Source organism: Ooceraea biroi, chromosome 1 (assembly GCF_003672135.1).
Source record: "Ooceraea biroi isolate clonal line C1 chromosome 1, Obir_v5.4, whole genome shotgun sequence".
Taxonomy (NCBI): Eukaryota; Metazoa; Arthropoda; class Insecta; order Hymenoptera; family Formicidae; genus Ooceraea; species Ooceraea biroi.
In genome coordinates, this window is record NC_039506.1 from 7,217,419 (window position 1) to 7,234,666 (window position 17,248).

The 17,248-nt window shown below is 40.9% G+C and overlaps 2 protein-coding genes across 2 annotated transcripts in view; both read left to right on the forward strand.

Annotated features, from left to right (window-relative positions):
- The first annotated feature begins 630 nt into the window (after window positions 1-630).
- On the forward strand, window positions 631-8,063 carry LOC105285457. The gene is made up of 15 exons (XM_026971483.1): window positions 631-1,018; window positions 1,306-1,635; window positions 1,859-2,103; window positions 2,278-3,144; window positions 3,410-3,583; window positions 3,727-3,934; window positions 4,175-4,416; window positions 4,497-4,624; window positions 4,811-5,081; window positions 5,256-5,472; window positions 5,547-5,672; window positions 5,736-5,818; window positions 5,897-6,021; window positions 6,135-6,377; window positions 6,989-8,063. Exons 1-15 carry the CDS (start codon window positions 660-662, stop codon window positions 7,094-7,096), a joined length of 3,726 nt encoding a protein of 1,241 aa, XP_026827284.1. The 5' UTR covers window positions 631-659; the 3' UTR covers window positions 7,097-8,063.
- Window positions 8,064-15,957: 7,894 nt separating this feature from the next.
- Window positions 15,958-17,248, forward strand: part of LOC113562292 — a 43,498-nt gene continuing 42,207 nt past the window's right edge. Inside the window, exon 1 of the mRNA XM_026971236.1 lies at window positions 15,958-16,570. The gene's annotated coding sequence lies outside the window, so the exon portion shown is untranslated. The remainder of the gene's footprint in view (window positions 16,571-17,248) is intronic.

The following is a 17,248-nucleotide window of genomic DNA, read 5'->3' on the forward strand; positions in this document are numbered from 1 at the left end:
GCTAATTACGCCCTAACGACGATATAATTATACATTTTTGCGCGCTGGAGTAAGGAAGTCACTGCAATTAACATATTGTTGTGTCTTTTTTGCACACTGCAAAAACAATCGCCGCTCTTTTCCGAGCAGCCCTTCAGTCGGCCCTTTTGTTTTCCGCACGTCAGTCGCGCAGGTGTAATCAGTTCACCGTAAATAGCGGCGTTTATGCGATATCGTGAAAAGGGTTCATTAGCCTTTTACGCAGGTATTATACAGCGTTCCTCGAGCATGGAGAATATTCCTTACGCGACTGTGCCTCTAATAGCCTTCACTTCAGTGGTTTACCGTTTTAATATTCGCGTTAAGTACCAGCACGCGTTACATTCGGGTTTATCGCCCCCACGTGTCAGATCTGCAATATAATCAAATTTCCTGCAATTGCTTCCCGCCATGAAAAAGACTGAAGGTTCTAGCTCTCAGTTCGATTGGCGAACAAAAATACAAGCAAAAGTGCGTTGTTGTTGCTTACGATTATTGTTATTGTTATTAGTTATTATTACAGTACATTATTATTCAACGTAATGTTTTTTTTCACTGCGAGAGATTATTTATTATATATAATAGAACATTTACTATAATATATTTTATGATACTCCGCTTTTCTCTGCCTTCCAGAGAACATGGAGAGTGTTTGCGGTACGGTTGACACTGGTTCTCTTTTATTTGCAGGAACGTTGGCCATACAGAACGATAAAACATCCTCTCGAGCGTCTCGGGAAAATATCGTGTTAAGTGCTAACGCTTACACTGGTCCTGAAAAAACATCCAGCAAGAGTCGACCAGTAACCTTGACCTTTCAGAAAACCATCCCGGCGTTTCATCTGGAAAGCTCGAGGAGCGTCAGTGATCATGACAGGGAGGAAAGCAGGTTCGTATTCACAGATACGAATCGTGAGTCCATCGACGAGCTTACATCGTCGAAACACGTGGCTCATATCGACGGCAATAACATCGAGGTGAAAGCCGGCGAGTACTATCAGTAAGTCATATTCCATTTTCAGAAATATTAATTAAAAAATAATACAGTTACATTTTCTGATGCGAATATATCGTTAATAATTTTCGCACTTATTAAAATATCAGTTATGTCAACTTGATTTCTAAGCACAATCACTTAGAATAATATGGTACTATGGTATAATATGGTAAAAACTAATCTGATAAATAATTGCTACACAACGATAATTGTTACTTATAAATCCTTTCTTAAGTTAATTTTAAATATTTTGGCTGAAAACATCACGAAATAATTATCAACACCAACAGAATAGTACCTACGACTAGCGAATCGATGTCGGGGGAAGGACAAGGGGCTCCGCTGAGAATAGATCTCCTGTCGGAGCCCCATCAGCCGGTTGGCGTGCCGAAGCCACGAGGACAGCATTCACCAGTAACGGATCGGCGAGGTCGTCAAGAGATCCCGAGGATTTATAGCGAGCACGCACCGCCACCGATTCTGCAAACTGCCGCACCTGGCCAAAGACAAGCAAATCCCGATATACAGGATATTATCACCGGCATTGTCAAGCTACTCAATGGCAACGTCAATGTGGCCGCCAACACTGTGAGGCCATTGAGGCCGATACAAGCCACGAGGTATTAAAAGTCATCACTCTAATATGCACGCAATGTTGCGTAAGATGTTAATTAATCGAGAGAACAGACAAGTTAAACTATGTTCAACAATACTTACTTAATCAGCTAAAAACTAAAAATCTGTATCATATTAAATTATTTATATTAGATAAAGATGCCGATGTACACATAGCCCAAATCGTTTTATGTAGTTACCTAATTAATAGTAACATCGCGTTGGCAGAATCAACAACAGGGGACCACCCAGAATCTCGGATGTGCCGCCGTTACCGCCCGACTTTAACACTCCCGGTATGAATCCACCGCCACCGCCAACGTCATCCCATCCTTACCCGTTCGAGAAGCCCCCTGCACCTGACAGACCATTGTTGAATCAGTTGCCACCAGAGAGACCCGTTAGACCCTTCATCAGTGGAGTACCACTACCCGAACAAGTCGTGCCGCCATGGAGTTGGGATTCTTCTCATAGTACGTCGTATATTTTGCGTGAATAATTAGGCGACTTAATTAATTAATTTACTCTGTATGGGTGCTTTAACATAACGGGATGCAAGAGCATGTAGCGTAAAATTTTATAATTAAAATTTCCACCTTAACAGACAGAAAATTGCTTGGAGATACTGATCCTTTTTTCTCCTTAAGGTGGAAACAGACGACCGGTATTACCTTATAAACCGTCGCCGCCGCCGCTGGATTCCAGCTTCCATCGTGACAAGAACTTCTCGACGACGGAGGACTCGCAGTACGATCTAAAACCGGAATCTGAAACACCCCAGGAGAGCTCCGCGATAAAGAAAGACGCTAGTCATCAGGGAACACTGGTTGACGATGACGATATTAAAACTTTTACGAGTAATTCCAGCGTCGACAACGATCGCCACGAATCCACGACGGTGATCGATGACTCAACCATCGAGAATAATACGAAAAAATCTGAACTCGAGGAATCCACAAAAAAGCACCATATAATTCACAAATATCACACGCCATTGAAGGAGAACAAGATCAATGGTGAGGAGACGTTGATCCTCGGCGTTACCGCGGATTATGTCTCTCCAGCGCACACAACGCAACGTCCAGATTCCTCCGAAACGACAACGTCCTCGAACACTCAAATCAAAGTTACGAAATCATCGAAAAACGACGAGAAAGCATCTAAGACGGAGAAATCGACCGAGAAGATCGTTCCAACCGCTTCAAAGACGAAGACCTTCTCAACCAGCACGTTAAACATCGAGACCAGTTCGTCAGTCCAGGTGATTGAATCTACCTCGACGAAAATCGTCCTGCGGCCGACCTCCACAACTTCCGCGGACACGAACGCTAATACTACTAAGTCCAGCGTGGTAAATTTGGAACCCAGCAGAACGCCTGATATCGATTACATCGAACCAATGTTCAGCGTTTCGACGCCGACTGATAGTCTCCCTACGACTTACTCGACGAGCTCGAGCACGACTGAGAAGAGCGTCGTTCATACCACAACTTCGATGTTCACGAAAATTTCAGGCATGTAAAAATTTATACATAAATGTGCGTGATATAGACATTGTATTTCTTATGAAATAAAATATCGAGAAACTTTTTTAAAGAAAATTTGATTAATTGTATAGAGAACTATTATTAGAGAATATGTCTCCAAATAGACAAACATAATAGCTTTCTCCACAATCAAATTTTCTTTTAAAAACATTTTTCGATATTATTTCACAAGAGATCCGTTGAGTGTAATGTAATTGATAATCACAAATAATCGATAACGTATTTATAACAGGAACTACCGAACGTTATCGACCACGACCCGGAATTGTGTTAGATGATACTCTGGATTACACTGCAGCGCAAGGATTACCAAGCCAGAGGCCTTACGCGCCTTCGAGACATCCATCTCACGGTGACGTGTTTGATGTAACCGTATCAGCAATTCAGGGGCCTGGAGGAAGTACTGGTAATTTTCTTTTGGTTGCTTAATTCCTTTTCCTTCATTACATATATCTTAGTCATTGAATATCACATTAATCTTCACGAAACATGCAGCCAAATTTATCATTTCCTTTCCAAGCAAATGCGTGACTTTCTACTTTTATTCAGGGGAGAGCGTTAGGGTATCCTTGAACTCAGGTGGCGGTGACGTGATATTAACTTCCGCTGTCGGTGGACAAGGTTTTGTAAGCATCGATGGCAAAAGAACGTACCTAAATCTGTTCGACAACACGGATCGAACACCCGAACCCACGCATGTACAACCCCAGCACATACAACCGACTAGGACTCAAGCACCGCCCATTATTGGTACCGGGTAAGTTCCATGACGCGGTTCTAAAATTGAAATTGATCTTTTCTCCAATATATCATCCAGCAGAAATTATGTACATGATATGTTATACGTTATTTAGACAATTTAGTCATATTTAACGACTTTATTAACAGTTTTATTTTCCACGTTGTCTACAAAACAGTTCTACGCCAACGATAAGACAAATGGTTCGGTAAAACCACGATGGATAAAACATCGGACTAAAAATTCTGTTCTTTGTAGTCTCGCCATTCCGCAACCGGATGCTCCCGTTGTCACGTCACGCCCAACTGGACCTAATCGGAGGCAGCCACCGTTGTATCGAAGACCAACGCAGCCACCTGTCAGAATAGACACTTGCATCGTCGGCGACACGAGCACATGCGACGCGAGTCAACACGAAGCTTGTGCGACCGTACAAGGGGTATCAGCATGTCAATGCAAGCCCGGATACGCGCGATTGCAGCATTCACTACCGTGCAAAAGTAAGCGAACGTGAACGAAAATCATGGAGAGATACATTGCACGAACCACGGTTTGCATATTCGATATATTACTTTTTTAGAAATCGTTAGCATCGTCGTGTCGATCAGGGTGGACAAATTTTATGACAAGAAAGTCGTGTGGGATCGAGGATTGGCTGATAAGGATTCAGAGTCTTATCAAACTCTCGCTTATGAAGCGAACAGAGCTGTAAGTATAAATTGAATGTGCCTGGAAGATCAATAAGATGATCGATATCTTTTAGATTACATTTTTTATTTACTTCTTTCAATGACACATACTTAAAATTCGTTTTACTTGCATTTCAATACTTATTTCAATATGTTACATGCAATTTTAGTTACATTAATTTTTTTATTTTACTTTTTTACACAGGTTGAATCTGCTATGTCTATGACGCCATTTTCCGATGAGTATATGGGATCGCTGATAAATAACGTTTATCAAGGGGATGTGAGCCAAGGGCAAGGTGGAGTTTTTGTAAATGCAACTCTGAAGCTCACCTACGAGCCGAGAACGACCAGACCAAGTTTAGCTGGCGAGCTCCAAAGACATTTGCTAGGTGTTATTCACAGAAGAAATAACAATATCGGAAATAGTGCCTTATACGTGGACAGCCCACCTGGATCTATATCGAACTTGCAAGGTAATCAGTAAATTATAATTAATAAATTATAATCAGTAACAGTAATTACTGCGACTTTGAATCATAAATTAAAATCTCGATTAAAATCTACGCAAACATATCATTCTCAATTTAAGAATTGTTAAAGTTTGTAATTCAAATGACAATTAAGTATAAAAATGTTCGAATTTTTAGATCTAGATGAATGCGCTTCGTCGGAATTGAACGACTGTCATTCCTCCGCCAGTTGTACCAACACGTTCGGCGGTTTCACTTGCGCCTGCAATCCAGGATTGAAGGATCCTCACAAGGATGATCCCAATGAAACCGGTAGGATGTGCTTGGCATGTCCTTCAAGTCATTGCAACAATCGTGGCACATGCTCTTATCAAGGAGACCAGATGCAGTGCGCGTAAGTCCACGCAATTATGCAAACCTGTGCTAAATAAATTTATAGACTTTTACGTAAACTTTTCTAATCTTCAGGTGCACCGGCAATTATTATGGGGCGCAATGCGAACTCGACGGAGAAGTCTTGGGCGTCGCCATAGGCGCGTCTGTGGCTGCCTTAATAATCATAGTGCTGACGCTAGTCTGTCTCGTCATGTGGAGGTAATTATATCTACGAATTGAGGAAAATGAAATTTTACTTAAATCTAATTATTTCTTTTTCAGTCGACGGTGGTCTCGCGAACAGAAATCTGTAGGTTCTCCGGTGTACGGTTACATCCAAGGTGGGATGCCCGGTACCCTCCCAGGTAAAATCAATTACCCATTAATTAAATCTGATCTTCCTCCTAGAATAACACGGCTCTGAAGTCACGAATAATTTATAGGAAATTTAGCAAGGGTCGGTTCCGTGGGTACTTTAGCATCCGTAAAGCAAGGACCGCCAACCAACTTGCCACCCTACATGTGGGCCCACTTCGGGGAGCACATGGCCACAGCAAACGTTTACGCGGTATGTGTCAACCTTACTAATTAATCCCATAATCGATATCTCTGATTGAGTCGTTTAAACTTATCATATCGACGATAATAAATGAATTAATGAAAATTATTTCTTATGGAAAGACCGAACCGATGGGTCCGACACGGCCGAGTTCGGCGATGTTCGGTTATCCACCCATGAGCGTCCATGGAACGTTACCTCCGGTCCCATTACCGCGGTTGCAGGCCCCTCCACGGTCACGTCAGAGACCCCAACCAGATCCAGATAGCTCGGATTCCGAACCGCAGGATAAGGACAGAGCCGACCTAATTCCTCAGAGCAGTGGTTTTCATGTGCCGAGGCCGAAGTCGAGGTCCTCATTAGCGGTAATTATCCATTAAGCTGTCGAGCGTATTATACATCGGTAGTTTAACGATAACGAGAATGGATGAATTATGAAAAATAAGAAGAGCAGACGAATAGATGACTAGATGAGTGAAAATAAAACGCGAAGAAGTATTTATTCCAGTGAGATCTTAAATCTTGAAAATGTTGCGAGCTGATTCGGAAATTTATCTTGGTAAGATAAAATCGATACCAATTATTGAACTGAACGCTGTAATTACATGAAACAGAAAGAAATTTATCTTGAAAGTAAATGATTAGTTTCTAGCCTTTTCCGATATATTTAATTCTCTATTACTAAATGTGATAAGATGGAAACAAAGAGAAAGATAGAAAAAAATTTAATAATTAAGCCAGTTCCAGATGAAAATCAGAAACTAATACTTTCATGAGGGAATTCTTGTTAATCTCATTTAAATGAACAAATTTCTCGGACAGAGTTGTCGTTCTTATTCTCCCTCTATGTTTTTAACATTATTTGAGCCGCTCAATTTTGACATTTATTTAGCTCGTTCGTATTATTATCTGATCGTTCTAATTACAAAAGCCGATTCAATTAAATCACGTATTGACAAGTTAATTGATATTTCAGAACCAGAGCGGGATTTACAACGACGTGGAGTACGACCAGGGTGATGTCCATCATTTATCGAAGAATAACATCCCACTGTCTACCTACAGACCGTACTATAGAACGTGAAATCCGCAACGCGGCAGCGCAGCACATTTCTATGTGAAGGGAACGGTGCTAAATAACACATTGCGATATTTATCGCACAAAGTGCTCAATAAATAGTGCATTAAGACACGTGTGTGGTGGTGGTGTTGGCGCGAGGTAATCCCACGATAGAAGCTGCGATCTTCTCGTAATATACGGAAGATTTGCAGAAAGCAAATCTAATCGCGCGAGTCGCGCCTGTTAAGCAGATTAAATCCTGCTCACTACGAAGTCCGTGTTCTTGTAGTCACGCGATCGTATTTGTTTTACGATAGATCGATCGAACCCCGGTATATCATACGTATATTTATTACTCAAGACGATTCTGTAAAATCCAAAAGGTTGTTATGTAAAAAGGTTGGTAAGTAGTTTCGTTAAGAGAAGCGTCACGCAATTGCGTACACTTTTAAGTATCTCTCTAATTAACATTGATTATTACTGCTAGCTCAATACTCAGAGTAAGAATTTTTAAACATGACTGCGTTTCTTTTTTTATATGTTATGACTGTTAAAACTAATGAATACTTTGTTATGACAAGTTAGACAATTTAGTAGAGAATTATTTGATTTTTCATCAAGTTTAACTTTAGGAAACGAGATTTCAGTGAAACGTTTAATTATAAGTATCTATACGATTAATTTATTAAAGCCCTCTGAAAATGACGTAATATCCAAGAAGGCAATAATTCTCTAATGTATCATGAGATGTTAATAGTTTAATTGTCTGCGCAATTTCTTCGTAATTAGATATTATAATCGTATATTTCTTAGATCGAATATAATGCAAAATTAAAATTTGTTCTAGTTTTTATTTTAGTTTTCTGGCTAATCAACATATCAACCAGTGTGCATCAGGAGATTAATTAAAAATGTAGGAAACTGCGAAATTGGAAAATACTAATGTGATTTTAAGAGTTCAATTATACAATATACAATTCATATTCACAGACACTTTTCCAACTGTCCACGTAGTTATTTATGAGAAATATGATGAAAGCAGTTAAAACACTAAATCTAAATTAAACATTGTTACACTTTACAGAAAGGAGAGTGGCGATATGTGCGTCAATCAGATTACACGCCACGACGGAACAAATAAATAATATAATGTCCAGTAGATATTGTTACTTGCTTTTCAGTAGCGCGTGGCAGTTCTAGTTTATTAATTTCGTTTCAGCGACGAAGTTACGTCGCATGTGTCAGGTGTCATCGATCCGCGTGACACATACGCAGCCGCGAGAGAGTGTCGGCGAAGAATAAAATATTTAATCGGGCAAACTGCCAACGAATGAACACTAGGTACGTGTATACTCGCATAAGTAGGAAGGGTGAACAACCTCGATCGATTTCCGCCGAGGAAGCTGTAGTTGACTGCTCAACGTTTCAAGCATTTTATCTGCCAACTATCGAGCTTGCGACGGTTGCAAAACTTGTACAAAATTTTTGCAGGATAAAATTTCGCGCGTGTTTCTAGGAGTGGCAAAAATTTCACAGCGGGTTGGAAAATTTGTTCGTGTATGCGCACCACGTTTTTACGCAACTTTTATCCATATTTTCCGCTTAGTTTCAGCGGTATTGGAAAACAAGTTAATTAAAATAGCTTCTACTCGCGGAAATATTTATGCGTGTTTACTTGACGCTAGCAATTAGCGAACACATGTACAATTAAAATTTTTCAATTAGAAGATATAGAGGGGATTTTCAAGAGAACTTGGAACTCTTGCGCGCTTTTCTGGTACTTTTGTCCGGCGTGCTTTCTAACGATGGTTTCTTAATGGTGCAATTTTTCTAGTTTCTAAAGTAGGCAGCAGGGAAATCTCGCATGAATCACCGTCCGACGCTACAATGCACTTCGCTTTCCCTATCTGCATTCGCCCAGCATTTTTCCAGATTTAGAAGTCTCGCATATGCGCCCCCATAGAATCATAAAGCACAGTAACAAACATTAAAATTAAACATAAAACTTTAACGTTTTATAAATTATACAATATTCACGCTCAACAAATTTTCAAAGAATACTGAAAGAACGACTGCTTACATTTCATGGCAATTTACGGTACTAAAGTTTCGTCTTTGTGCTTAATTCCACTTTTTTGTTGTTCTTAACTCATATAATTCCTATTAGGAAATACGAAACTTTAGTACCGTAAACTCAGTATATTTGCGTTGCATGTAGCAAAAAACTTATTTTGAGCTTCCTGCTAAGATTAATTAGAAAAAACGACAGATACTTTTGGAAAAAGGACTACGAAAAATTCGTAACTCTTTGTAAAGCATGCACAGTGAGTGAAATATATTCGTTTGTATTTCACTGCGAGCGCGTGCATTCAGTCGTGCGTTTGCACGACACTGTATAAACGAGAACTGCACGTGTGTTTTGTAAAAAGAGAGAATCACAACATTGCTCGCGTTTTTCCGTTTCACTATTCGCTTTGCATTTTACAGAATTGTTTATTTTCCTCATGCGCTTCAATTAATTCGAGCGAACGATGATAAGCGTCAATGATTTTGCAGCCCGTTCGTAAGCGCGAAACGTTTCGTCCCGATTCGATCTCGTTTGAAGTATTCCAATTTGATTATCACCCCGAGGGCGCGTTGCATGAGAACGAGAACCTCCAGGGTATCCAAAGTTCCGTTATTTATTCCGTCATTTATTTATTTATTTCCGCGCATCATTTCCGCGTGTGCATTCGTGCGATTGATTTACCTCCGCTTTCTATAATCGCGATGATGTCGTTCAGCCGCAATTTGAACGTGACATCCGCGACATGACCGTTTTCACCGACGTGCTTTTCGCGCTGTATGTCGAGCACGCTTGACGTTTCCAATGGGGTGATACGCCCCCGGGATAAATTACAAGTTTTATGGAAATAAACACCGCGCGTCTGGACTGGAGGTATTGAATTTCTCTATACGGCGCCCATGCGTCGTTTTATCGTCGACAGCAGACGTTAGTAACAGCTGAAATCACGCGATAATGACGTAAATCGACTGGCAACAAATATTTTCACGTTTCACTCGTGTTCTTTCCCCATCCGGAGAGTGGGCGTAATTAATAATGATGATACCTACGTACGAACATCACGTATATCATCCATTACCGCATATGCATCATCAAAGACATCGAGATATATAGATACGTACTTGTGTAAATGTTAAATAAATCAATTATAATAATGAAACACGAGCAAGCTTGGTGAACGCTCGTGATGGGAGCAGCAGTCGCTGAGTCTTTAAAGTGCTCTTAAAGGACGAGGGAGAGATGAGGTCGCATGGCGAGTTTTATGCAGTTTTTATCGAAGTTTCCGGAGTTATATCTCTCGGGCAGTAAAATAGATTTTCGCTGTCGTTACAAACTGTAACTCGATTAAAGCGCGGACCGGCCGTGCCAAGGAAATCGCTCGGCCGCCGCGTCCTCTATTAACCTTATTGACGACGGACTGGGCGACGACCTTGCCTTATAATTCCGTAACCCTGTATTGCAACTCGATTCGTGCCAGTTGCTCCTTCGACGCGGAATTAGCCGTGGCTTTGGCACGGTTTTCAGTGTCTATTCAAGCTTGCCAAAACCGGAAAGCAATCTCGCTGGTGTGACAAGCATCCTTGCAGAATGCAAGGATCGCCTACACATAAAAAGATGAGCCTCCTGAGATAGCGAGGTCAATATTCAAACTCGAATAATCCGTGTGCTTTGAATCTCCTGCAAATTACCGCGACCAGATCTTGAGGAGATTGCGGAAAGCAATGCGAAATAAATGACAACGATAACATATTAATAATTCACGTAAAATATATTTTGTATTATCGAAGATTGGATTTATAAAAACGATATTGATTTCATTTCTTGTCTTCAATCTTGTGATTAATCTTTGCGGATCAAAGTTGACTCGTGCGGATTATATAATGCAATAATTTTGCTACATCATGATCCATTATGGATGTGTCGCATTAATTGATTTGAATCGAAGTTCTGTCTCATTAGTTTAACGTCACTCCTCGTATTAATTGGAGCAGTTAATGCATATAAGGGGATCGCGGAATTAGCGCAGGCAATTCGAACAATGGCGGTCGGCACTGACGCCGTGTGTCAAGGAAATCCTCTCGGATTTTAACCTCCGCCTCTCTAATGTCAGAGCCGGCTCTAAGCCTCGCAACTTTCTGGGGAACCTTGTTCCCGTTCGTCGCCAGCGATTAAATGGAACGTGATTTTTGAGAGCGCGGAGCGACGCACGCGCACGATATAAGTCTAAAAACGCACAATGGACACACGTAAATCAGGTCGATTAACTCGAAAAGTTGAAACGCTTTTGATTTGGAGCTAGTCCAGTTTCGGAACAATTTGCGCTTATTTTCTGGTGTATAAATCCTGATAATAATTATATGACAGTTTAGTGAGAGGGCCAAATATAGCAAACAGCTTCGCAAATGTATTCCATACAAGTTTACACGAGCTTTTGTAAAAATTCTTACGAGTAGTAACAGTTGAACACGTTCATGAAAGGCATGTATCTGCTCTGAATTTCTTATTTTGTTTCTCGATTACGTCATGCATACATAAATTTTCCGCGCAGGTATTTCGTTACTACTTTGTATGTATGCCGATGCGTGAATCATGCGACATTGAACACGCATACGTTCTCAGCTGCGATATATCGGGGGAAGCTCCATCGCTCGTGTTACCGATAATTCGGTGAGGGGCGTGTGATCGATTTTATTTATAGCATACATCGTTCACATGCCATACTCTTACGAGTAACGTAATATGTTAATATGTTTATCGAAACCGAATTAAAAAAAATCCAAGAAAAATATCGTAATTACAATGCATTTCAAAATAATTACAAAAATCAGCACATTATCTGATTTACGAACAACAAATTCTTACTTGTGCCGTGTAATATTTTTTCTGTGCATATTTACGCGAGTGCTTTGTGCTGCGATCGCAGCGCACCGATAGTAATTAATTAATTAAGTTATATGGCGCCCGTTAGGTAGTTAATAATTCCATGTCGCCTGATATGCAGACCTGCATCGATGCACCACCTGTGGCCCCTCGCGTGCACGCGATATCCTGATATTAGCTTTAAAGATCCCCAGAGCATCGGACGAAATACGTTTCGTCTCTCTGAAACACGCCTCGTCGGAGTTAAATCGAACTCGACCAGTCCAGCCTTCCAGCAACGGGAATTCCTAACCCGAGTTGTAATCCGGAAAATTGGATTTGCAAGTTTCATGGCGAACGTTCGCATGAACGAAGATCCGAACTGCATTCGTGGAACGTTAGGCGTAGGTCCAGGTCAAATTGAAATATAGCGATCACTTTCATCTCATAGATTACCTTGAGAAGAGAGTCCTTTCTCGAATTAAAGTTAACTTGAAGTTTACATCCACGCGTTAAGAAATTTACGTTTATGTATACTTTAGCTCTGTTTATCTTGCAAGAAAAGACGAATTTCACGAATATTTTTGAGAACGTATTTCAGCTAAAGACTGCCCTGTTTTGTTATCCGATGTTTGTAGGAAGTAATTAAAGAAACGGCACACAAGATGAATTGTGCATTACGCAACGAGCAGACGTCGCCCATCATTATCCCGCCTCGTGATTGATTTGCGGAATTCCCTAAATGCGCACCTGCGGAGCGTTATGCCACTGACTCACTGTGAATTATCGATTTTACCTACATAAATCAAACGATGACATTGCGTAATGAACTGATAATTCACTCGTCAATACTCAAAATGTATTTGTCAAACCGCTCGCGATTCGAATTGCGCCATCCGTTCCTCGCAAGATTTATGAATCGAATTTGTGCGCGCAAGAACTCCAGCCGCACTCGCGCTTACTCGAGAGTTGTTGAACGCACGAACTATCCTTGAGCTAGCCGCCAATCTACGTGCAAATCTTTCTGCCTTTTTGCCGTATAAATCAGCGAGCACAAATCCGAATGTAAAACTTGTTTGTCGAGTCTGCGAGTTCGACAAAGAAACACCGGTGAAACCCTCGCTCTGTCATTATCTTACGACAACCGCGATTACGGTGAGCTCCATCATAAAAATCTGGCTAGCACATCGAGGTTGTAATCGGTCACGTTACATTTTTCATGCTCGCTGAGACCGTAGAAACCGCTTGCGTTGTGGCTGCTAATTTTGTTCATTGAAAGTTGGCGAACAAAGTCGCTGGCATTATATTTGCTGTCGGAAGACAAGAGTGAAAGAGTGAAAAATGAGCCAAAATGAGCTTACGCAGAACATATATTATAGCGACAATGTTCCCCGGAAGTAGAACTAATCGTTGCGCGTGGAGAAGTGCTATTAAAGTTTTCGACGGCGCGCAATAATCCTAAAAGGGAAGTTTTAATAGCATCATCATGATAATATCTGGAAGGCCAAGGTCGATCGTAAATTTTTACATTACATTATGTCCGCGCCATGCTCCTCGATCGCAACCCACGATCATAAAAATTTCGACAGATATGATAATACAATAAACATAATATTACTTATTATAAAATAAATATTAGTATTAAACAAAGCGGAATTAATTATCACAACTATAATAATGATTATCTTAACTTATCGTTATATTAATAAACATTATAACTATAACGTTATTCTATTAAGTAAATAAGAATGAATCGCATGAAAAATAATAGACAAATTTTTATATCAGTGCTTATTACAATCAAAGGATTTAAGCAGGCAAATGGAGTTTTTGTAACCAAGAAGCCATTTCTGCGCTATAATAAATGCACACGTCGGATTTTCGTTATTCTATCACAAAGACGTGTGATAAGGCATGTGTACAGAACAGCGCGAGGAAAAGTGCATTCCCTCGTGCCGTCACATGTAAATGTTGGCCGACGCGATTTACGCAAAAAATAAAATCATAATGGCCTTGCATATCGCCATCGCGTAGAACGCACTCGACGAGCGGAGTTCCGCGGGACCGAAAAATTCAAGAAAATCTCTCTTTCCATAAATCTATATGAGTTTCTGTTTTATAGGTAGCTGCTGAGTGCCTCGTAGAATAAAAATTTCGGTTGCGTTACTCATTATTAATAAGATTTATTAGTTTACGATATTATTCTTTTGCTCGCACTTGTCGACATTTAGAGCACGTTGTTTTTAAAGTTTATTCACGCGCAAAATGACGTATTTTCGATAACAAGCAATTTTTTCTTGAAGCTGTATTTAACGGTTAAGATTCATGTAATTATTCCTGCGCAAGTGATTTCGGACTCAAAAACAGCAATGAGAACGGTCATCGTCATCGCTCATGGTTTCCGGCGCTAAACGTGCCAATTTTCGAAGACGGAGCTTGTAATGAGGAGGCAAGCATAACGGTGTACGTCACGCCAACAACTTTTGTATTTTTTCTTCTGGGTATCCGCACATGTGTACGTGTCTACTCGTAGGTAATTATTGTTCGCAGAAAAATACCGTATAATATACGAGCCTGAATCTCTCTCTGTCTCTTTGACGAACAGTAAAATTATGTTCAGAGATAACAAATAACGACTCTCATCTCAGTTCATGTTTCCTTCATTTAAATAAGCAACATATGCTTCCTCCAAGACAAATGTTTGCAACATCGATCATATCCTGCGGCAATGTATTCTCATTAAAAAATGTTACATAGAGAAAGAGGGAGAGAAAAAAAGAAAGAAAGATATATAAGTACAAATATGAAGTGCTATTATTCTTCACATATACATTTGTGCTAACGAGAACAATCTGTTTTCTTATTTCTTTTAGTTAAATTTATGTCTGACTTTAATGAAATTTATGTCACGAATTAGATGTACATTTATGCAGTAATAAGATCGGTTATCGTATTAAATTTTAATAAGACTAAATTATTCAGATGCTCCACATCAGCGTAAGCATTTTTCGTTATGATTCCTGTAGTCGGACATAATCATTGTTGGGCACATTCAAAGGCAGCTGTTCCGGAAAATCCGATGAAGAACAATAGGTACTATGCTGTGCATTCATGACATTATCATCCTGCCTGTGGATTTCCGCCTTTTACTAGAGTCCCACTGTGCCTCGCGACAGATCGGTATGCGCGAATACGTAATCCATTGCAGCCAATGATGTCATCTTCTCGAATCACCTTCGGCAAGACACAGAAAAATCACGACTTCAATAGCTGCGACGTGCCGCTCCGTCACTTGCAATATCTCCTTTAATTAAAGATCAATCGCAAATTCGATAGAGAAAAGTTGTAAGAGTCAAATATTACAAAAGTTTAAAAAGAGCTATTTTTGAGACAATATTTCTCGAAAATATTACGAGGAATATTCCATTATGCATCACACGCATTATGCATCTTTTACATCAAAAGCGCCTCGAGGTAGCTCTGCGTCAATTAAAATAAATTAGGTAGCTCTTCCGCTCTCTGGCTAAACTCTGTACAAGCTTGCTTAAGAAAACCCTTGATACATATGCATTTATACATATGCATGTTAATTATATCGTTAATTCATTACCCTCACAAGTGTCGATAAACAAGAGGACGTGCCGTCAAGAGTAAGGCGCTTCGCAAACATCGCATTTCGCCAGATGTTTTCGGTCGTGCATCATTCGTGCGATCATCAGGTTTTTTACCTCAACGTTACTTTCCCCTTCCTCTCTTTCATCCTAGTGTGAAGTTCTCGCGCATTTCGCTTGATGAATGAAATAAATTCCACCTGTCGAGGAGAGACAAACGGCTCGGCAAACACGGAGCATTATTTCCCGGCCAAATCTTTCGTCGTTGGTCGCCGATCGCGAGAACCTGGGGTCGCCTTTTACCGCGGCTGTGCGCATGCGTGCGGCACTGGCCGCCTCAAAGGCATCAAAGAGCGTTCGCCGCTGCTACGCCTCAGCCGACGGTCAGTAGCGCGCCGTGCCTCGTCGTGGGAGGATCGTTTCGCCGTTCGCGTGTCACTTGGCGCCAAATCGGAGCAGAGTCAGCCCGCGTGGTTCCTCGCTCGTTCACTGAAGCTCGTGCACTTCCGTCCGTGCACGTTTCGATTCGCCGGCGAGACAAGAGTAACCCGGACCGAATCGGATGTTCGGATGAACAGAAACTCGGAGTCGCTGAGTCTTCCTGAGTGTCAAAGCAGATAGAGAAAGAGAGAAAGAGAGAGCGAACGCGTCGTCATGGGTACCGTGTGTTGTGCCCCGCGGGTGTAGTGCAGACAGCGCGCGATCGCGAACAAGGGGGGTGGAGAAAGGGGATAAAGGAAGGGGGATATAGAACGTGCGTGGGTCATCGCGAAATACCGCGGCCTGATACCTCGCGAGAGCGTCTCATTGTGGACTTACCAAAGAGAAACAGAGAAGGAAAGAGAGAGAGAGAGAGAGAGAAAGAGAGATTACCGGGAGAAGCGAGAGACAGAGGCACACGGAGACGATAATGCGGAGTTGTTGCCGTCTTCAACAACAGGACGACGTTCGGATCTGCTCGTAGTGAGTAATTAATTATACTTGGGGAGATACACAGGGAACAAAGGGTATGTCAAACATGTTGGAGTCACGAGGGTGTCTTTTAGAAATATAAAGTACGAATTGCGTTCGTCAATATGCGCGATGTGTGCGAATTCGTTCTCGTACATCGACGTTTTGCAATAATTGGACCCCTTCTCCTTCTCCACCTCGGAATTTATTCTCCACGGGGGAGGATTTAACGAGACTATGAACTGCGAGAGTATAATTTGACGATTGCGAATAATACCCCCGTGGTTTCCATCTGCTTCATCTGTGGTTTTCACAGCCGCAACGCGCACCAGATTCGGACGGGTAGATAGAGTCTTAGTTTAGCAATGGAATTCTCTTGAAAGCTTATAATCTTTTCTGTTAGTTGGCCTCTTTTTTATTTAACGGACGGTAACGAAAGCGGAGCAATGAATAAGAAAGCGTCGTTCGCGTTTGTCAAGGTTACAGCAGTGCAGAAAATAAAGAAAAATTTCAAGTAAGGAATAGACATATATAACTTGCAGAGCACAAGAATCGTGGATAGCAAAGATAAACGTTTCTTCTGTGTATATAAGTTGATATCGAAGAGACTCATCTTTTCAATAATAACAGTGATGAATAACAGTGGAAAGTACCTATATTATAACACAGCTTCGGTTATAATAATACAAA